The sequence below is a fragment of the Silene latifolia genome, chromosome 11, assembly GCF_048544455.1.
Source record: "Silene latifolia isolate original U9 population chromosome 11, ASM4854445v1, whole genome shotgun sequence".
NCBI lineage: Eukaryota > Viridiplantae > Streptophyta > Magnoliopsida > Caryophyllales > Caryophyllaceae > Silene > Silene latifolia.
In genome coordinates, this window is record NC_133536.1 from 12161188 (window position 1) to 12184436 (window position 23249).

Genomic DNA, 23249 nt, shown 5'->3' on the forward strand with positions numbered 1-23249 from the left:
TCTTACATATTGTACATCATCCAATTATATGATTACGATTTACAAAATTTGTATGAAACATAGAATGGGATAGAGAATCCGGACCACTTTTTGTTCTTCATACAGTATCATATCAAAGTGATTCTTCTGTGATTCTTCCATATCAATCTTATTAAGGTAGCAAATCAATTTTCTTAATTTTCTATGGACATAATAAAATCATTAACACCAATGATTCAGCTGATGATCCTCTTTTTGTCTCGTTTTCGATATATTGCATTATTCTTTCATTATTATTACTTATTTTCTCATATTTATTCCATAAAAATGTATATATATACAAAGCTCTACCTATGCTTCTTACAGCAAACAATTAAGCCAAAATTTCTAAATGGCATATCAATACAGTAATGCTATCAGTCTGTCTTTCCTTTTTCTTTTTCTTATACGTGTCGGGGCAGTAACTCATGGGCTGAGTCCAGCAGTGCTGGCAGAACAGAAGGCAGACCGAGTCGTGGACCTGCCTGGACAACCACATGTGGGGTTTAAGCATTATGCCGGTTATATAACCGTTAATGAAAGTCATGGTAGAGCACTGTTTTACTGGTTCTTTGAAGCTGTTCACAAACCTCAAAACAAGCCTCTTGTTCTCTGGCTCAATGGAGGTAACATTCGTATTTAAAACCATGAATTATTTTGTTGTTTTATTAGAGCGGTTCATGGGTCAGTCCGCCCATTAGACAGGCTCCCCGCGCCTGCAAAATAAGTGCGTATGGAAAGCCAAAACCCGGCCACATTTTTTTTTCTTTTTTTTTTATTGGCAGCGGTAAAATCACAAAATTACAGTCTCATAACCCGGCCACATTTGATAACCTCTAAACATCTCATCTTATTGTGATCTTTTTACACAGGCCCTGGATGCTCCTCAATTGGATACGGCCAATCCGAAGAATTAGGACCTTTCTTCCCTCAAAAAGGAAGGCAACCAAAGTTGAAATTTAACAAACATGCATGGAACAAAGGTAAAGTAAAGAAGCGCCCTTGGAATTACCACGTCTAATGGTAAACTAGGTTGCTGTTTTTAATAATATTTGACAGTTACCGAAACTAATCACATTTTATACTGGTTTTTCAGCTGCTAATCTGCTGTTTGTCGAATCTCCTGTCGGTGTTGGATTTTCTTACACCAATACTTCCAGTGACATCCCCGCACTTGGTGATTCTATTACTGGTAATACATTTTTGTACAGTTCACAGTGCATAATATATTCTCACATTACGCGAATTCTATGTTGCTGTTAGATTGCACATCGTAAATGTGTTTTACAGACGTAAAAATACTATGTTCTGAGAATGTAGATTAAAGATAATCGATTGAGATTGTTACCTACTGATTATATTGCTCCTGTTTAAACAGCAAAGGATTCTTATGCATTCCTTGTGAACTGGTTCAAAAGATTTCCGCAGTTTAAGTCCCATGAATTTTACATTACTGGAGAAAGTTATGCAGGTAAACCCTCTGAAGTCTGAACTAATATCCTAGAAAATCAAATTTGCAGTGCATTTAGATATACAGCTGAGTCATCTGTTGTTTCCGTTGTTATATATGTCAGGACATTATGTTCCGCAGCTTGCAGAGGTCATCTTTGACATGAACAAAATTGCTTCTAAGGCAAATTATATTAATCTGAAAGGATTCCTGGTAATTTTTTAAATTCTAGTAATCGGTTTGTAGTAGAAGTATTTCAAACTAAGAATCCTGAACACGGAGTACTTTGCAGTCTAATTCCGTTATTAAAACATACAACAACAACATTACCCCAGTACCTTATAGAGTTAAAAAGCGCAGACAGTAGCTTGTTTCTGTGTTACCCATAACCCATCATGATAGAATGAAGCGAGTTTCTGAAACTATGTGGTTGATATACTTTCAGATAGGGAATGCGTTGTTGGATGACGAAACAGATCAGACAGGGATGGTTGATTATGCATGGGACCATGCTGTTATTTCGGACAAAGTCTACCAAGATATCAAATCCAACTGCAACTTCAAAAGTAACAATCTAAGCGTAGCATGCAACAACGCTCTAAACGAGTACTTTTTAGTATACAACATCATAGACATGTACAGCTTGTACGCACCTACCTGCGTTGAGAAGAGCAGCACCTCCACTCGCCAACGTTCTGCTATTAATGGCGCTGCTCCTCACTTGTTCTCCAAATTTGTAGGTCCCTTATGCTCTTTACGCACTCAAGGATTAATGTAACTTCTTAATAGCTTAGTAAACAATTTTTTTTTTTTCGGTGTTTACAGGAACAGTGGCACAGGAAACCCGCAGGATATGATCCATGTGTAGAAACTTACACACAAGAATATCTAAACAGACCGGATGTTCAAGCAGCACTTCATGCCAACGTCACCAAAATCCCGTATAATTGGACTCATTGCAGGTATCATATTTCTTAAGCTTAGTCAAGTTAAGTTAATTAGTAAACTGATCAGTTCTTTGTCATAACACTAATCATATGATACTCCGTAACTAACAGTGACATTATCTCAACGTGGGGGGATGCGCCAGCTTCAATCCTTCCTGTTGTTAAGAAGCTTGTGAACGGAGGCCTGCGGATTTGGGTTTACAGGCAAGTTATTCTCATGGAAAGCTAAAATGGCAAACAGATGATCTGTATAATGAAAATTGTGCGGATACCAGTTTGCTGTAGCGAGATTATCATATCATTTACTCTGTATTTAGTTATACATGTTGAAAAGAATTGACAAGAAGTATCTGTGCAGTGGCGACACGGATGGGAGAATCCCAGTGACAGCAACAAGGATGACACTGAATAAACTTGGTCTGAAGACTGTTCAAGAGTGGACACCCTGGTACAGCAAGCAACAGGTATATATAGTGTTTTCCAATCATACTTATATCTTACACAGCTAGTTGAGGTAAATCCGAAATGGCACTTACTACCTAGGTAGCACGGACACTTCTCCTAATCAGCCATCCCGTGTCCGACAATGTGTCCGACACCGACACTCCTCGGACACACGCCGAAACGTGTCGGAAACCTATAAAGCTGTGTCTAACTTTCTACATTTATTCGGGCACGTGTCCGACGCGTGTGCATGGTATTTGGGCCGTGTCCGACACGTGTCCATGACATTTGGACATCATTTGGGGTGAATGATTTTCTTTAAACGAGAAATGAGCTGTCGAAAGAGATTGTTTAGAGATGCTTTTGGATGGTAAATGAAAATGAGTTATAATTAATGGCAAGTTTTATAAAAATAAAATAAAATACTTTTATAAAAATAAAATCGAATGTTTACAATTATAAAATATTTACTTTATTAATTTTAAATAACCTGTCCCGTGTCCTAAATTTTATGAGATGTTGTGTCACGTGTCCGTGTCCGTTTTGGTGCTACCTAACTTACTACTCCCTCCGTCTCAATTATATATACTCGATCTACATAAGTTCTGAAAGATATATTCCAAATCATGATCAATAAGGAAGTTTGAAATCTGAATGTGTAGGTGGGAGGATGGAGCATTGGCTATGACGGGCTGACATTTGTGACGGTCAGAGGCGCAGGTCACCAGGTTCCGACTTTCAAGCCTAAGGAAGCTCTTCTGTTGCTCAAGCACTACTTAGCCAACAAAACAATGCCATCTAAACCCTTCTAATCAAGCAAAACAACCCGTGTTGTCAAGATGATAGAAAACTCCTAGCGTGATTAGGTTTTTTTTGGACCGTCACATTTTCAATATGAGTAAGTCGCCTGAGAGACGGTCTTTCTGGTCTAATATAGTGAAACATTTTTTTTACACTGATTTGGAGAAAGGAATAAAATTAGATGATCAATAATTGAATTATGTAACGGATTCTCTATTTTCTACGAATATTTTCGAGTACTTCATCTCACCAACAGGTGAACCCATAATTTCATGAGCACCTTCATAATCACGGCCTAACGCAATTACGCGTTCCCCGGGACAAACCATGGATTGATTTGAATGCTTGACTAGTACAGATTTTTCCGAGTTGATTGCAACAGAATCATCAATGTGGCGTATACGTGCACTTGACAAAGGTGTAGTAGATTTGATCTTAACAGTAGCGATATTATAATAAAAATCATAAACAGACAATTGTCCTTCATACAATTTACCATCGGATAAATATACTTCAATCTTAAGATCAGAAGGTATTGAAGGTGCACCTAGAGAGCCTCGCACGAGCGTCGCAGAAGTTAATACAGTAGCAAAGCCTTGTTGTTCATCATATTCAATGACTGTCCCAGTCCCAGAGCCGATAAATAGCAAGTTCAGACCGGCGTGAGTTACAATAGAGACAACAGTAGAAGAAGCTTTGACTCTTAACGTCCTTGTCTAGTCTGTCATAATTCTTCACAACTAAACTAAAATTATTAGAAGTATCTGCCCATGCAGTTATTGATTTGCCACGACGCCACGTCCAAATCATCATTGTCATTTTAGATGTCAAGCAAGCTCAGCCGCCTCGGCTCTCCAGTCTCAGGCAATGGCAGCGAAACCGATTGACGGCTGGAATGAACAGCGGCTTAGTGGTAGGGCTTAGAGCCTCAACCAATAGCTTAAGGGTGTGTTTGGATAGGAAAAAAAAGGAGGGAAAGGGAGGAGCACCGGGGAAGGAGGGAAGGGAAAGGAAGGGAAGGGAAGGGAAGGGAGAATGGATGAGGTGATTCATTTTCCCTCCCCTCCAAATCCTTCTACCTTTATTTTGCTAACCAAATAATGGATTATCCTTCCAGTTCCCTATTTTCCTCCCCTCCCTTTCTTTCAACTAGTTGTTGCACCGCGCCCGGTGCCCTACCGGGCGCGGTGCCCCAATTTGGTGCAATTCTAACCGGAAGTAAGTCGGTGGAAACCAATTGCATTGATCGGTAAAAAACACGTCATCTGAAACACCAAAGTAGACAAATATTCAATTGCATTCCTGATCAATTACAGAGTATATATTAAGAATATTGAAGCCTTGGTACGAGGCTATGAACTTATGAAGTATGAACAATAAGAAAAAAAGAAGTATAACAAAGAGCTAAAACCAAGTGCGTGCATAAAATCAGCCGGCGAGCATTGTATGAAACGGTATTCTCAACCGTGAAACCATTCCCCTCAACTATGAGACCATCCCAAATGCGATCAACGATTAATTCCTCAGCTACCTTTCATCTTCTCCAACTCCTACATCGATCGGTAAAAATATTTTAGGAATAATTTTCATAACATCCTCGACTCTAGTCAACATAAATTTTGAATTGCCGTTCAATATTTGAAATCTTTATAAATTACTATACTCCGTAGAAATTCTATACAAAGCTGAATTTGAAGGAAAAATGTGGTATTCTTATCAACTTGGAAAATATGATAAAAAAAACGTGCAATTATAATTAGCAAAGTAAATGCTCTTCATGATAATCATAGATTGTGTCATCATATCATCACAAGATGAATTCTTATAATTCTGCCGTATAACGAAGTAACCTTAACTATTCAATCCCGTCGTATAATTTGAACCATTCATTATAATATGGTAATATATAATCCCTCTATCGAAGTCGTTAGTTTAATTGTGTCTTAAACATAAAACGGGTGAAATATCAATAATTAAGCGAGAGAGCTATCAGACATCAAAGGAAGGATAAAGGCAACACAAGCTATTTAGTTTTGTCGCATTCAATAGATTATGTTTCCACTTTCAACATGTTGTATGGTGGAGAAAAAGAACGAGAATCCTATATTAGAGCTATACCTGGTACATGAAAACTTTTTTTTGTAATCAAGCGGTTGAGTTTGACACCTTCAGCTATTTCATCATTCTTCTCTCCTTTTCCTGTGAAAGTTACACTTCTTATCAGTTTTTTTTGGAGAAAACACTCAAATGTAGTGCTCCTTTTATTATAAAGCTTCTTAATTTATGACTGCACTCAGAAAACAAAACAAGAATCTAAAATCTCTAATGTTAGTGCCATGTTCCCAAATAAACTGTTCATTATTTTGCTAGAACTTTTACAAAGCGATTTGGGGTATATGTATACTGACTCAGATCACTGATAGCAATAAATTGCTACAGTAATTGCAATATCATACACATTCATAGGTGTTATGAAGATGCACTCACTGAAGGCAAAAGTTATCATGCAAATCAAACTGTAACTTAAGGGAAAGTGTGAAACCAAAAACAGCCTACTGTCCCGGCAAAACACCTATTCAGCTTCAGAATAGAGGTATTTCTTAGAAATGTAAACTCTATAGAGCTATCTATCTTCTATCCGTGCTTAATAACATTCAACTTAGCAGTAGCAGATTTGGACAGGGCAGCCCAGGATGGATTCTACCGACTAAAGAGCCACAAGACGCTACTTCCTTATTTGAAGGCATAAATAGTTAGAGTGTTAGACCATAAACTATCCCCTTACAAATTGAGAGCGCCAACATAGATTATCGAACTAAAGATTCATCTTAACAGAGTAGAATGTCATCGGAATCACACGACTCAGTCACTAAGATAGCCTTTAGGCATACAAAATATGGGCATACTCAAAACCCAGGCGGCCAAAACAGACTACAAGCATGTCGAATCCTCCCAATACCAACAAAACACAGAAAAAAATAATTTAAAAAAAAAAAAGCACGCACACACATTTATAGATTAGCCTGCTGATCATCTTTGCTAAGAGTGGTTAAGCTACTGAAAATTGCCTTCCATGAATGATGAAACTATATATTTCAAGAAACTGGATGCATCATTAAGATCAATTTAATAGCAAAAACAGACATTTACCAGTTATTACGTTCAATAGCATCATCAACAGATGCATCCAACATCTCAATCATTGAGGGATGAATGAACACGGTGATTAATGGAACACCTTCAGGATATTTGGACTACATTCAAGAGTCAAAACACAACAATTAAGATTTGTAGGAGGATGAAATGATTAATATATGCACATGTAAACAAAAATGGCTGCTATATAGTATATACCTGCAAGAACTGTGTAGGCTGGGGTATTCCTAATTTATGAAGAGAGCGAGTCATACCTTATGAAGGAATTCTGCAACAGTAGAGAAAAACACTATGAGAATGTAAGATTACAAAACAATAGCGATTCATCAATCATCAGCAAGCACAAAAATAGAGGTTCCCATTTATCTAATTCGTCTTCTATACCATTCTCCATTAGGAAGTAGGAACCATCGACCCCTCTTTCTCATTCCCACCCTTCGCTACCACCTCTTCCCTCTATGTTCTTATCCTAAGATTTATTATTCCCTTAAAAACTATCCCCATTCGGGGGAAAAAAAATATCATTGGAAAACATTACAGGAATGGGATATAATCCCTGGATGGGAATACATCAGCTGACAGGCTGCCAACATCTTAAGCACCTTGTTACACGATGCCTACCTAAGACATTCATTGTGAATAAAAAAAACAAAAAAAAAACTATAGAATCATGCAGTCCACTTGATGAGACATATTACACAAGGGATAACAGCTGACCAAACAAAGATAAAAACTTTAAATACCTGAAATTGGTAATTGTGAATTGTGATTAATAAAACAATAACAATTACATGCAAATGGTAACTGTCTTCGCTTCTTATATAATGTGAAGTGGTGTTTCTCATCACGGGTTTAACATAACATTGAGAGAGGTAAAACCAAGTACATTTGAAATTTTGAACCCCTTTATCCCGCGAAGGGGAAGTGGCAAGGCAGTCGGCTAGATTTTGCAACTCAGGTGGTATTTTTTCTATGAACATTGAGATAAGGGAAACTAAGAAGACGCTTCTTTGAACTCATTTACTTGTCATGAGTGCAATTTCGCAATTTTAGTTCTGGTGTTACTGAAACAACAACGAAATTTTAAATATAGGAAAATACATACAAGCAAGCAAAGCTTTTATCGGAAGCACCTGAAATAGAAGGTGTCAGCACACCCTCACCAATGACCATGCTTGCTCCGAACAACACCAATAATAATAAGGCTGCCCGGCGTGCCCGCAGCTGCTTCTGTTTCTCAAGGAATCGCTTTACTGGAGCAGTAGAAGCAATAGACCCTGAGTGGCCATACTTATACGTAGACATCTCATCAGCAGCAGCTTGTTAAATTGGTAGTAAGCTAAATTCTGCATGTCTGCAGAGCAGAGAGTAAAGAGCGAATGTTCCACCTAAAACGATTACATGGAAAAAAAACAAAACTCTGTAAAATAAATCAAGTTAATAAAGTGAAATAATTCAATTAGAAGACAATGATAGCATCCAGCCTTCCCCATTATCATCTGCACTTAATACAATACAGACATACTTCAGCAACAGAATTAGAGTGATAGTATAGAAAATCAACGAAAATGCGCCAAACACTACATGCTCAGTCAGATAATTCTTTCGATTCTCCTTGAATGTTCTTGTATAAACATATATTGGCAATGTGCTCAAGTCCCCATAAACAACACCAACACTTTGATATGCTAATAATAAATTGCTTGAGATAGTTATCCATGAAAGCTGCTAGGCCATGCATCAAAGGAATCCACGAACTTATCAGCAAGATACAATAGCATGCATCACTTTAACTCTACAAGGCAGCTGAACAATGAAATACCGCAAGATAATGATATCCCAGGCTCAAGTGCCTCAGACTCAGAAAGGCGGGCAAGTACAAGATTTGAAGACCGTTATGAAAATTGTCCAATGACGTTGAGTCGTTGCTAATTCAGAATATGATATATACAGACAGTTAAATGGATCATTTCCTTTTTGTTCCATCATTTCAAAAATAAAACAACAGTGCTAGATCTCACGTGAAATTAAAATTCTCAGGAAACTAAAAATAATGATCTACTTCAGAAGAGGAGTAAGCAGTCTATGTGAGTAATACTCCACAGTGGTTAAGCAGGTTGTAAAATGTAAAACAACTGGTTTTTTGGTTCTCTCTTTCCCTAGAGCGTCTTCAAGGAAATAACATCAGATGTTAGCATAAATGAACTAATCACACGAACCTGCATAAAACATAAGACAACTGAGTTATCAAGAAAAACACAAACTCAGTGAGAAAACAACATTGCAGTGATTCAAAGACTGAGCAACTAATAGCACAACTCACATATAATTAAGCTTCCATAGTCTTTCACCATTTTCAGTCGCCGTTATTTCGTCTGACATTCAATACTAAACCATCGGCAGAAAAAAGCGAGGTCATTAAGAAGCTAAGTTGTGTTACGTGACAAATCACATAACGCAGATCAATCGTAAAAACGCTACTTAAGAATGTGCTTTAACATACACAATTAACAGACCCAATACCATTGAGTGATGGAACATAATTTAAACAATACTTGACAAAAGTATTGAAAGTTCCGAAAAAGTATAAGCTACCTGGCCTGTCTGAGACGCTGCTCTTTTAAATTTACTTCGAAAATGTCCTTCAATTCCCACAACACAAAAACTACAGGCAAACCTGCAAAATATATAGAAAACAATAGGAAACAATAAAGAGTATATCTATCACCAAACCCTACGCTCAAAGCAAACTGAAAGGATATACTCAAATGAGACAGTTGTAAACAAACTACACACAACAGATTCTTTTCATGTTATATAAGCCATTTAAAATCGAGTTAATAGCTTGGTTGTACAGAAATGGTCTCATACAAGACATGATCTTAACCATCACAGCCAAAAACACTGAACACCGCCAACCTCTTATTGATAGATCTCAAGCTAGCCAAAACAGATGCTTCCTAAAATTGTTTCAAAAGCAGAATAGTTGATTTCTACAACTGTTTTCTAAAACCAATACAACTCTAGCATTAACCAATCTTCACAAACACTTTCTAAAATCAATTGCGGTGTTTTCTAAAACTAATTGCAAATAGTTTTCTAAAAGCAAACATATAAAACAAGCAAATAATAAACTGCCAACCTCTTCTTGATAGATAAATCTCCATGAAATCTTTAACCTAGCTAATTATTGTTTCATTGGCATCTGTGATCTCTACTTCAACATCCTTGATCTCAAAACAGCACAAATATGAAACCTGTTTTGAATAACAAAAAGTACTGTTAAAAGTGCTCCCAAATAAATGAATGGACGGTTGGCTAAAAAAGCCTCATCCTCCACTTACTTCCCCTACCCCTTCGCATGCCCCTTTATGCACTATATAGGTTGGCAACAACAAGACATATAGCTATTAATTGGCATACAACTGAACGACAAGGGCCAACTCACCATAAGAATATATGGCTCATTTTCCATATAACCATATGGTTTACGAATTCTCCAAAAAACATAAAAGGAAAATCTATGACCTGCCAAAGTTCATAATTAAATAAACAAACCTTATGAAAAGAGTAAGGAATACAATCACAAGTTCACAACTACCCCCATTCAGAAGCATCTAAAGTCCTTTTTATCAAAGCAGATCTACGTTAGAAATTCAATATAAACAGCAGAAGAAACGGTACTATTATACTGAATGTTTCGAGCTAGGTTCTTAATTTATTACTTCATTACCTATAATAATCTTGCTGCACAAGACCTGCATGAATGTGGCAGCCAAGAATCGATCCAAAATTGCAGTACCCTGCCTGGCTGGCTGATGCGTAGACCACCTTATCATGCATCAAGCCTATAAACATATACTCCCTTCGTCTCAATCATTTGTTTACCTTTGATTAAAACAAAACATTCCTCAGCTAAAAAGAAAAAGGAGAAAAGGTAAACAAATACTTCGAACGGAGGAGTATATATGCTTAAAAAAGGTTAAGAAGAGGACCTGGGAAGGCAGAAGCTTCCGTAGGATAATGTTTAGGGAAATCAATTTGAAGTTGATATTTCTCATTTTCCTACAATGTTCCTGGCGATGGTGCTTCCTTAACTTCAACAACCCACCTAATATTTCAACATATAATCACAAAATAAAATTATCCATCGTATTTTAAGCCTTAATTAATCTTGATGTGTGTACAAGGCAGCAATAATTACATATCTGACTCATTATATTAATGGTGTTGCTAAGAAGAACATGTCCATTGTTGGCAGAAGACTGATAAATGATACTAATTATACTCTACCACACAAAAAACAAACTGCATAAGTACACACATCAAGAATCAGCTATAATAAGTGACGAAAAAATGCAACTAAGACCGGCGCAATTTACAGTATCCATCTTTCTATAATCTTCAGCAGTCATAATTTTGTTTTTCATTGGAGCAATTTATGATTATAGACCACATCTGAACATCTAGTCATTATTTTCTTTGACAAATCATTTGTGCCTAATTTGGCTAGAATTGAGATTTTATAACAGTTTTATTAGTATTTATAATAATTTGTGTATGATATCTTAGTCAATCACAAGGTTTTGGCTTAGCTATGAACACATTCAATACATATAAATCCATTGATCATTAATCACTGAGGGCTTAATGCTAACATTTCCCTTTCTCACTCGAAAGGAAATGGCTAAACTGACTAAATCATGAGTAATGTGAACAAATAGCATATAGCCTTGTGGCTCTTGTTCACGGAGGATGAAAATTAGATACCGACTAAGGTCACATGGGTATAATAGATTATGAACATTGCAATATTTCTCAAGATGGGAATACCTCGGATGAACGTGAATTTCAATGTCAATAAAGCAAACTCAACTTCAAATTCATACTATGCTTCAAATTCATACTAAAACACCACCAAAGAAAGAATCGGCATGATAAAGACGTAAAAAAACTTAAATAAAGATAATTACCAAAGGGTTGAACGAGAAGATCTACCCTGAATTCACAACCTGCACAAGTCTTTGCTGCTAATCTCCTATCTTTTCACTTTCCAATGATTTGACCTACAATAATCCCCGATTTATAATTGCCCGAAATAAAATCACAAAGCCCAACTAATAATCATAGAACCTAAACATCCAAAGTATTCATTGGTTTCATTGGGGTCTATCCCTACCTCCAATATCCAGCCAACGACCAAAAAAGGGCAAAACTACAAGAAAGAACAGTTTATAGGACTAAAACACCAATTCTGACTTCTGTGAGAGGACCGAATGAAGGGTCGTAGAAAAAATGCCGTTTGATTAACGCATATTTGTTTATGACTACTTCCAGCATTGATGGCATCGGTTCACGCAAACCTCAGGTATGGAATAATGAAACAATTAACCCAAGTGAATTCAGTCCGTAAAATAGTCAGATGAATATGCATAATTATAATTATTAGTAGTAATAAAAACAGCGTACTGGTGAATTATCAACAGATAAGACACCAAGAATGGCAACAAGCACTAACTTCAGCCATACATATTCAAACAAAACATGGAAATCAAAAGGCATGCTAGCTGAAATCACGATTAGCACTTGTGTATAGCAAAAAACAAACAAAAACATCACACTCTCTACAACGTTAATTAGTACTAATTATTATTGGAGTATCAAAGGAATACCTAATCATTTGTCAACTAAAATGTGTCCGGCATCGAAGGCACTGGCTCCCGCCATCTTCAACAACAACAACTGTAACGCATCCACCCCAGCTGTAACAAAAAAAATTGTAAATTGAATAAGAAAAATAGATGTAAATTGAATCATCCCAACTGTAACAAAAAAAATTGTAAGAATCAAACTAATAAAAATAATTAACTTTGTTGGGGTGATTTCTTTTAGGATTGGTCCAAATAGATGTAAATTGAATAAGAAGGAATTGATAGAGCAGACGGGTACAGTAACGCATCCACAAAACCCAGAATTTTAAATAGTGATAATGGCTTCCCCACATGCAAATCTACATCTCGACATGCAAATGTTTAAGAAATTGGAAAAATAAGACGACAAACAACGGAACAGCCCAACGGCTACTGATCCACCAAAAGCAAAGAAAGGAGGGGAAAGTTGAAGGGAACTCACCATGAGGATGAAGACGCAGCATCAATAAAAGAGAGAAATGCATGGCTTAGAATAAAAGAGAGAAATGCATGGCTGAGAACAGATAATTTGGTGAGGGGTTTGGGGAGGGTTAATCTGAGAAAGAGAAAGGGGGAAATTTTTAAGCACTCATCCACTATCCTAAGCAGCTTACTTCATGAACATATTACAGTTTTGATTAGATTAAAGAGAAAAGAGGAGAAGAATATGGTAAAAGAAGGAAGTAGGGGCTGCCACGGGATTAAGAGGGAAATATAGAAGGGTAGAATAGTCAGAAGGTGCCAAAGTTACTGTGCTGGGAACAGTAACTTGGTTTTGGGTTTTTTTTTAACTAGTTGTTTTTGCATGCATACTTATCAGGCGGGCGCCCCCAATTGGCGAAAATCTTAAGCGGAAGTAAGTTGGGAGTATAGCAACAGGAAGGGGACGTGGTCCATCACGTATATAGAAAGCGTGGACCGAAAGCATAGTAGTCATTACACAACTTAGGAAAAATGCTTGAAAAACGTTAAGATTTCCATAGATGATCAGGAATCGCAATCCCCATATAATCGTCTTTCTTCTTCATTTTGTCTATACTACACCCCAATACTGTTAAATAGCAGAGTATTGAAAAATTATGAAGTATATAAATGTTCTTTATCCTAACTAATCTTACAAGGTACAGCGGTGTTATATACATAGTAGCAAAGAATTGCTTAATTTTGTCCCTAATACACAAACTTGCAAATCTTCTAAGTGCAAATCTTATATATACTTTTTAAGATCGGTTTGTCACCATAACATCCTGCAAGGATACGATATTGTCGAGAGATATTGGCATAAAATAGTGTAATTTAAAGCATAAATGTGAATACAACATTTCCTCCCACCATTTAAATCTATAATTAGCTAATTTAGCATGAATAAAGCATTATAACGTATTTTTTTCTCTATATAAAAGAACACTATTTGTTCGAATTAAGTTAGATGTAACCGTAATGCGTCTACCTAAATGCCCCCATCAAGGCATCGTTAAAAGTCACAACTAACCTTAGGTATAAACTGCTAATTTCGGAAGAGCTCATATTTTAAATAGCACGTCGCACATCTAAGCACAATTTCTAGCATGGAAACAAATCTTAAAATTGCTAAAGCTAAAACCAAAACTCAAAGGGTACACTAACCTCTAGCTCACTCATTGCCAGTGTACTTCGGCTCATCTAAATCTTGAACCTTTATGAGAAGCGAACAACAATCGCAGGAGGCCTTTCACGAACCTTCACAGTTTATGCAAATGGGAATAGAATAAAACAGATGCAAACTCACAGGAAAAATAAGAGAGATGAGTTATGGCTAAAGTTCGAAAGCTTCTCATTAAAGTCAACACAAGGCATGAACATCTCGCTGCTAAGTAACCTGCATTAATCAATTGAACAATTATTTACGTTACATTAGATAGACATTTAAACTACTTTACACCTAGAAAAAGATTACATTTATACCTCACTTATAGAGAATGTCTTTCGTGTACTTGAAGCTAACACATGTTCTAATAATGTCATTACAAAGGAGGAATTTGAATTAGAAAAATAAAGGATTCATATACCAAGTCGGTCGATCCCATTTTTAAGGTGAGCTTAATTTCCAAATCAATCATCATATAAACAACTTCAATCACTCGAAGAAGCCATTAATTGGAGAAGTTGAATACTCCGTTTGCGGTTTTCTTAAACTCCCTGCTATAAAATTCTCCAATAGCATAACTCAATCATTCTTATTGTGCCCAACAAAAGTACTGTACTTATTTAAACTCATTCTCATGAGTTAAAAGGAAAAGATCAGTAAATGGATATGGCAACGAATTGAGAGGTCCCAGGTTAGACTCCCTACACGGGAGTGCTGCGGTACCTGCCATCAAGGGTAACCTTGATGGCTTACCTAGTCCTCGGGCTTACGGGGTGTTCTTAGGTGTTCCCTTGGGTCACCAAAAAAAACAAAAACAGAATGCAAATAAGCATGGCCGTAACAACCACCCGTTCATCGCCTCAAAGAAACCTCCCCTTCGGATAAGCTAGGAATTTTCAATCCGTAATTAACTTACAACCATCCAAATTAGGAACCCTAAAACCAAAGAATCCCCACTACAAAAGTAGTCGATGACTTAAGCTGAAGCAACATACACATGACTTGTGAAATTACTCCATACCTTAATGTCCAAAACCATACTCCGTCCATCCCCCTCAATGGTAAACAAATAATTGTGAATGAATCAAAATAGTTTATTTGAGTCATACCCCATGACCTTGTCTCATGAATAACTACTTCATAGATTAGTTGTTGTGTACTTTCATTAGGCTGATTGTTATTATAATCATATCATAATCAAAACAGACAATCTAAGCAAGCGAGATAACAGCCTAAAGCACGTGATATAAACAATGGCAGAACTCACAAGTGAAATAGTCAACTATAGAAGAGTCCAGCCCCAGGAATACCTCCATGGGCCTACCCACCTACGTACTTCCCTAAATCAAAAAACATAAAAAACAACCAATTTAAGAAGAGGAAAAATCTCAAAGAGTGGAGATAGTAAACTGGAAAAGAACCCACAGGAATACTCCTATGGTCCCGAAATAAGAACATAAAAACGTTATATAAACAAGGATGGCAAAACTCACAAGTCAAAGGACAGGCAAGAAGAAACGGAGTCACCAAAAGTGATCTTTAGAATCACCCTTTTTGATAATTCATACATAATCAGTAAATCCCATCTTAATTATCAACTCAAAATTGATAATTAAGCACAAAACAAGACACCTATTAATTAACCTTCACATAATTCACCCAAATACTATAGCAATGTTCTTCTATTAAAGCTCACTCATGCCCATCTGGCAAGCGAACCGAAAGCGATTGGTAAAAACTACATTCGACCTGTGATGCTCGGAATCTTCATCTGACTCTGAGGATCCGGTGGACAGGATCCGGACATGGATCCTTGACACCTTGACGGATCCTTCTATGAGAAATCGGTGTGAGAGTATTTTGTACTTACCCTCTGTTTTGTACAGCAACCCTATATCAGGAATGATCTTGACATGAATTTAATGCTGTAATAAAGTTTTCATTCATGTTAAACATGAAGAAACTACTTTTCCTTTCTTTTCTTTGTTTTTTTTAACTAATAATCAAAATAAAAATTAGCAGAGTCCAAATTTAAATTTGGATACTCGTATTCGAGTCCTTGTTTTTGAGATTTCAAGGATCCGACACTCGGATCAGATCCGTGTCTGATTCTCGTATCCAAGTCCGAGCATCACAAAGATTCGACCACCTCGTTTCCAACATTATGTCGGGCTCTACACTTACCCAATTTTATGTACAAACAAATGTCGTTCGACTACTTACTCGAGTCTTTCCTACTCGAATCAAAAAGAACATCTACGATGCAATAAGGATGTCGTCACGCCGAATTCATTTAACCTGAACATTAACTCGATCTAAAAATAGGAAGATATAAGTGGTAGGATCATGCAATTTTGAACCAAAATGGAGAACTATTAATTTTAGCATACTCTAATATTTATGGGTCAAATTCAACGGTAAGTACATGGCACTTAAACAACAAAATGGTAACCGAATAAAGGTAATGGATGTTTTACTTTGTTGTGATAGAATATTTTCTGATCTAAATATGATATTTTCTGATCTAAATATGCAAAACAATCAATTACACGTAGTTGATGAAGGTTACTCAATGATACATGTTGACAAATTAGAGATGAGATATCAATTTTGTCAAACTTTTGTGCATGCCTCTTTCATAGTTTAGTGGCAGCCATCAAATCATCAAAATAATTAATAAAACATAAAAGGAGAAAATGTAAACCGGGAAAAATAGTACGAATAATATAGGAAACAACAGGTAACTCACTGCTATAGCCCGACTTTCATTATTCTTGACAACACCTGAAATCGCATACAAAAATACCCAGTATAAGAATCAATCGGGAATAGCAATTGAAGACTTACATAATTTATAAAAGAAGAAGAAATAGTTAGATAATTAAGAGTTAAAGAGGAGGCATGAGTTAAATTTGTGTAGGATTTTGCATGTACTTTGAGAGATGATTTAAGGAATTTGTGTAGGTATGAAGGGCTGAGGAGATTTAAATGACCCGTCGTTCCTACACATACGAGTATACTCGTTCAAGAGGCTATAAAAAAGAATTATAGGCATCAAAACATCTAAGCAGCAAATCCCCAAGCACATGTATGCATTTAATCCCCAACAAGAAGGTGACACACGCCCACAAACATAGACACAAAAACTAAATGTGACTCTACACAGACCATCGTTAGTCAACAGAACGACAACGCCATAAATTCAACCAGAATCGGAATAATAAATACAGTAATTATTTCGTAATACAATTAAGAAGAGACACAGTTATATATCCAGCCAGAGCTTTAGACACCAAAAGGGGCATTTCAAAGATAGACGGAAGCGCGGTAACAACCAGTATAGTAGGCACCACATATAAACATATATTTCGATTCCTAAGCACACAGCAATAAGGCGACATACACATCTAAACCCCAAAAAGGTAATAGCTCTAAAATTAACCTCATTTGGACTAATATTAATCCAGAAAGCTTAAAATTCATAAATCCAGACACAATAATGGGTCAATTTTCACAATTCAAGATAACATAGACACAAATACACAAGTAATATTTACAAAAGCCGCACCGACATCACTCAAAAGATTACCCTTCCTTCTCCCGATCTACTAAAAACAAAGAGGCGTTATCTGATATCTATTACAAATCTCTATGGAATTCTAGTTTAGAATGTAAACGCCCTCATTCAAGCAAGTGGGAAGTTAACTGTCTTCCTTAAACTTTTAGTGAAGACTTGGAGAGATGATTTACATTAGTTGTATGTCAAATGATGTAAACAACAACAAAGCTCAAAAATTGATAGAACTATTAACCAAGCGGGTGTACCTCTTCAAAACATACCACATCAATCATTAAGTGTAAACTTGTGACTAAACACTTCAGAGGCTCATAGCAATGCATTTATTCATAGAATAATATTTAGTAACATTTTCGTGAACCAGCATAACATCACGAATTCACGACCATAAAATCAACTGAGTTTGAAGTTTAAAGCCATAAGGATGTATGAATGTCAAACACTCTTATTTCTCCATTCAACTACAATCAAGGCTAAAAAGATCAAGGATAAGAATAACAACATTATTACAATGTGTCAATGACACCCGTAAAATGCGTGGTATGGTTGTAAAAGGGAGGTACTTGGTGTATGCATTAAAAACACAAAGCAAATGTGAGACAGTGAGAGAACACTCAAATTGAACGAGACAGAGAATTAATTACCGACAAAAAGGTGGGGTCTATGATACACGAAGGAGTCAGAATCAAAGTCATTGAAGGTTAACGTCCGGTTGCCTGAATTCCAAGCTACTGCTCTTCGAATCGCCACTCTTACTCTAGCTGTTCCTTCTTCTACTTCTCCCTTATTACAGTCCTCATATCTTTTCATTTTTCCTGCAAAATTATTCACACGCATCTTCTTAAACAAATGGTCTCTTATACAACCGGTTAATACATACATAGAGCTGATTTACAAACACAGAACTCAAAGCCATAGCAATTCAAATGGTAATCAGTATTGAAAAAACGCTTACAAAAAACCGTTTTATGGAAGCTCTTATATGAAGCCAACTTACTTAGAAGTTGTGATTCTCAAAAAACCATCATTGATTAACAACAATAAATAAAAATGAGTTAAAAGAGAAAAAAAAAACTATAGATATATATCGACATTTGTCTACGTTCTCATTCACGAAATTTGACATAGAAAGAAAACCAGTCCCACTTCACCAGTCGGACTTTCAAAAATTTAGCTAAAAGAATTTTACTGTAAGTAATATTAGATCACAGTAATATTTTACTGTAAGTAAAATTCTATGGGACAGAAAAGGAATGAAATGCAGGTAAAATTCCACTGCAGTCTTGCAATCAACATACTCCACGATAATCGCCTTTTTCCTGTCCCCTCTATCTCTTTGAAGCCTTTTTAAGCGAGTTGATGTTTTTTCTTTTGGCCTAACAATAGGAATCGATCTTTACTCACATGTTATCAAGTAATCTACACGGGAATCAGAGGGCGTGATTTGGGACGTTATAAACCGGAATAAGAGGATCATTAAAACAGCAGGTACAGCTAGAACCACAGCAATAACGCATATCTTAACTTGCACCAAAAAAATAGACTTCCTATAAAAATTAAGAATATCAATACATATACTTGCTTGCATTGGTACTATAAGCATTCCAGAAGCAAATTGTGTATTAAGAACCCATCCAGCCCACATGATGCCCTGGAGACCTCTATCCTCTCGAATTTGACATCAAAATCACCAGAATTGAATTCAATCAGCTTCTTTAACAATGGCTCAACAGGAGAGGAGACATTTGTTGGATTAGGCAAGCTTGTTTTGAAATGAAGCTTGTGTGTGAGTTCAGGGCCCTCGAGCAAGACCAAGGAAAGCAATCCACCATATCTACGAAGAGATAAACGCTCTACACCAGATAAATTATTTCTTATCAAAGTCAAGCTCTGCCATTCATAGCGATAAGAAGGTGAAAGAAGATGGGACCCAGTGATGTCGTGCCATATGGATGTAGGAAATCCTCCGTCACAGTATTCTCCACCATGGAAAATCCGTAACTGGTTGGATCGGCAGAATCATGATGGAAAAAAAATTTCCACCAGGGTAAGAGGATATGACTGATGTGAGGTTTACAATTATCCATGATTTTGCCCAAATTTAGAATTAGCTGCACTATGACAGGATGTCGGCTGGGATTTTATACAGTAATTGACTTGTCAGAGTATCTGTCTAGTGGCACCAGCGGGAAAAAAAGCTCGTGATCATCAAGCAAATATAGATCAATCATCGTCCTCTGATCCCTCCATTTCTGACGCACAAATTCATTCACTTCAGTGTCACCCATTACCTATAATTAGCAATATGATATAATTTTATAACAAAATGATGATTAATAATTAATGTGCCAAACAGTGAAAATAAATTGCATATGAACTCATTTGCTTTGTTGTTAATCAATGCCACATTGCATGATGCAAATCTCGGCCCAGACGCAGCGATGCCTGTAAGAACTAATATGGATGATAAGAGCGGCATGCAACAACAATTGAGTTCAATTTCAATATATCTACAAGTAGTCGAGGATGCTAGTAATTTCCTCAAGAATATAAAGGTAAGATAATAAAAAAAAAAAACCATGATTCATGAAACTTATGAATGGCACAAGAAAAAACATTGTCTTCAGGTTTTATCAGAATCATTTTAAGGACCAACAACAACAAAAAGGATGCACACAACCAGGCAACAAGGACTATTTTGTTTCATTCCTTGGTAAATGTTAACAGCCTCTCAGTGCTCCTCAAAGGAAGATGATCCCGTAATTCTGGCGCTTGTTTGAGACAAACCCCTAAAAGATTTAGACAAGGAACCTCAAGGCTAGGACTCCTTGAGTCATTTGCCAGAATTATTAGCTTACAACTCATACTCGGATGGGCCATACCGACAAATGATTGAATTGATATCCGAGATATTATGCGTTATCAATGCTACCTGTGTGACACTGCCGGGAAAAAGAAGGAGACCTTCCACGTATTCGATCTACAGGAGCTTCTTGCTTTCAACAACTTCAGTGATCTGAACAACTTTTAGTAAATCTGATGCATTGTTTCTTATGCATACGTAAATGGTGATTTCACTTTGTCAAGACAACTCCCAACAAAGACATCGGTGACCGCAAAGAGTGGGGTTGCGGTGTCTTTCCATGTTGTTGGGTTGTTTATTAAAGCATCGAAAGGAACTATAATGGTTTCTCTCTCTCTCTCTCTCTCTCTCTCTCTCTCTCTCTCTCTCTCTCTCTCTCTCTCTCTCTCTCTCTCTCTCTCTCTCTCTCTCTCTCTCCATCTCCATCCAATAGTTTAAGTCCCCACGATTGCGATAACCTGAGAATCCAATAGTTCAATTCGTCATTTGAACCCTTTTAGGGTCAAAAAGTCGTATTTGTGAAAACCAGGATTATGTTTGAAGCAGATTGTCTATGCTTAATGAGTGTCATCATTTCCAATTATTGAAAAATTTGTAGGTACTTTCTTCCAGTGAATGGCTTCATCAAAAGGATTTGCCACCGATGACTTCCTAATCGGCCACCCACTTTGAGAAGAAATATTGAAACCCAAACAAAGGTAGCGAGTTTGTGGAGAGATTCGATTACAATGCCTTGATGAACAAGAAACCACCCAAACTCGTTTGTAAAATCAATTCTACTGAAGACGATCCCAACAATTTAGGGAAGAAAATAAAGGGTATGGAGGTAAGGTCACCGGGATCCTAGAATAACCTCACTAAAATTGAATGGATAGAACTGTGAGTCAATGGTTCAAAAACTTTTATCACATTTTCATTGCAGATATTCTTCAATCTCAAGAAAGCCACAGAAGAGTGGTATATATAGCAAAAATTGTAATTCAATTATATGACAATTCAATCAAACTTTTTAGCCAGCAAGCTTTACTTGTCTTTGATTTGGAAACCAGGTATTTTTCGAATTTGGTTAATGGTAGTCCATTCTATAGATATTAAACTTCTATGAACAAGCACGGGGTCAATGGCGATGACCATCATTCAGCATAGTTGAAATCTACAAACGCTATTTCAAACCAGAAGCGCGTTTGCCACACACAAAGAGCTCTGCAATGCCTACGCCTTTGGAAAAAAGGAAACTCGCAACAACTAACAAAACAATAACGTAAAATGAATCAAAGACATGCATGAGAGAGAATAAACTTTGGATCTATACGTACAATACATTGAACAAACCACCAATGAATATATACAAAAAAATGTCAAATGTCAATAGAACAGCATCTTTTCGTGAGCCAGATTTTGAAGGACAAAAGCACACTTCTAGATTACCGTGAGAAGACCAAATGAGAACAGCCCATAAAAAAGAGCATTAAAATAAACAAATTTAACCATAGCCAATAAGACTGAGGAAAACTTAAGAGTGGAATTCCATGCCTAATACAATATAAAAGCACCGGGGAACTCTATAACACCATAATACAAACATAAACGTGACACACCGAAAGAGCACTTTATGCAGTAATTGCGAACGCCACTAAAATGTAGGTAAACACCAGAGATTTACTCCAATTAGAATGCATGATAGGGTCTATAAATGAAGAGATGACGGAATGAATAAATATTGATGACAATCGAAATATAAGTGAGGAAACCGACAAAAACTTAACAAACTTGGCCTAAAATGCCTGACTTAGTCCAAAATGAACCAAACTACTCCCAATTTAGATCACACGAATGCTAATCACACTATACACACCCCAATCAACCTAAGCAAAGAACTCATCATATAGATCGCCAAAACACAGAAGTGCAACTAAATTGCAAACGAAGACCTTCTGGTGTGTGGACAGATAAGGCCCAGGTGGTAACACTTTAAATTCATCCACAATACATAACATACAAAACTCAAACAAACAACAATCCCTTTAAATTCATAACACAATACACAACATGCAGTACCCGGATGACATACTAATCATTAAAAAAAAAATTTTTTAATTCTGGAATTCATAATAATAAAGTGAGCGAATCAAAAGGAAATAAATCATACCATTTCTGGGCGACACTTGCATGCACGATGTCCGGGATTAAGTAAATCACCATACACGTGTAGTCCAACCACCGCAAAACAATGGGAAACTCGCGCATGCATGCAGCAGGACAGAGTATTTTTCGGCATCTCGAAAACCCTAATTACCATGGGAAGAGAAATAAATAGCATTTCGAATGATATGAAGGAATTCATAGGGTGAATTATTGTTGAAATAGAGAATGAGTAGTAGGAATGGCTAAATGAATGGGAATGAGGAAAAGCAAAGAGGGAAAATGAGTGTCTGAGAGAGAAAGGTAAACCACAGCTGAAGGGATGAATGATATGTTAGTATTGCACGTGATTTGCACATGAAACACTGTTCCAGGAACAGTAGAAGAAGTTTGGACTTTTAAAAGAGTATGGATTAGTATTGCACGTGATTTGCACATGAAACACTGTTCCAGGAACAGTAGAAGAAGTTTGGACTTTTAAAAGAGTATGGAAGAGTCAGAAGGTGCCAAAGTTACTGTGCTGGGAACAGTAAC

The 23249-nt window shown here is 36.7% G+C and overlaps 2 protein-coding genes across 9 annotated transcripts; one reads left to right on the forward strand and one right to left on the reverse strand.

The window, feature by feature from the left end:
• The first annotated feature begins 340 nt into the window (after positions 1–340).
• LOC141611057 (serine carboxypeptidase-like 34) lies at positions 341–3948 on the forward strand. The gene is made up of 10 exons (XM_074429465.1): positions 341–644; positions 891–1001; positions 1115–1210; positions 1397–1489; positions 1593–1681; positions 1914–2204; positions 2294–2430; positions 2527–2619; positions 2774–2879; positions 3522–3948. Exons 1-10 carry the CDS (start codon positions 371–373, stop codon positions 3669–3671), a joined length of 1440 nt encoding a protein of 479 aa, XP_074285566.1. The 5' UTR covers positions 341–370; the 3' UTR covers positions 3672–3948.
• A 954-nt stretch (positions 3949–4902) lies between these two features.
• Positions 4903–23054, reverse strand: LOC141611075 (potassium transporter 4-like). 8 transcript variants are annotated; one of them, XR_012528494.1, is made up of 18 exons: positions 22723–23054; positions 19283–20001; positions 18355–18525; positions 16883–16917; positions 15401–15473; positions 14133–14364; positions 12489–12578; positions 11790–11882; positions 10812–10927; positions 10550–10704; positions 9959–10073; positions 9412–9493; positions 9140–9204; positions 7950–9035; positions 7015–7084; positions 6811–6914; positions 5779–5859; positions 4903–5210 (listed from the first exon to the last, which is right to left on the reverse strand). XR_012528494.1 is itself a non-coding variant. In XM_074429485.1 (13 exons), the coding sequence occupies exons 9-12, from the start codon at positions 8119–8121 to the stop codon at positions 5841–5843; spliced, it is 309 nt and encodes a 102-aa protein (XP_074285586.1). In that variant the 5' UTR covers positions 8122–9035; positions 9140–9204; positions 9412–9493; positions 9959–10073; positions 10550–10704; positions 10812–10927; positions 11790–11882; positions 12489–12578; positions 14133–14475; the 3' UTR covers positions 4903–5210; positions 5779–5840. The 8 variants fall into 8 exon arrangements, 3 of the variants coding, with proteins under 3 accessions (XP_074285586.1, XP_074285584.1, XP_074285585.1); XR_012528493.1 differs by lacking the exons at positions 14133–14364; positions 15401–15473; positions 16883–16917; ... (1 more) ...; positions 19283–20001; positions 22723–23054 and adding an exon at positions 12949–13189 and having other exon boundaries at positions 7950–8204; positions 8301–9035; XR_012528497.1 differs by lacking the exons at positions 14133–14364; positions 15401–15473; positions 16883–16917; ... (1 more) ...; positions 19283–20001; positions 22723–23054 and adding an exon at positions 12949–13192 and having other exon boundaries at positions 11815–11882.
• Positions 23055–23249: the final 195 nt, after the last annotated feature.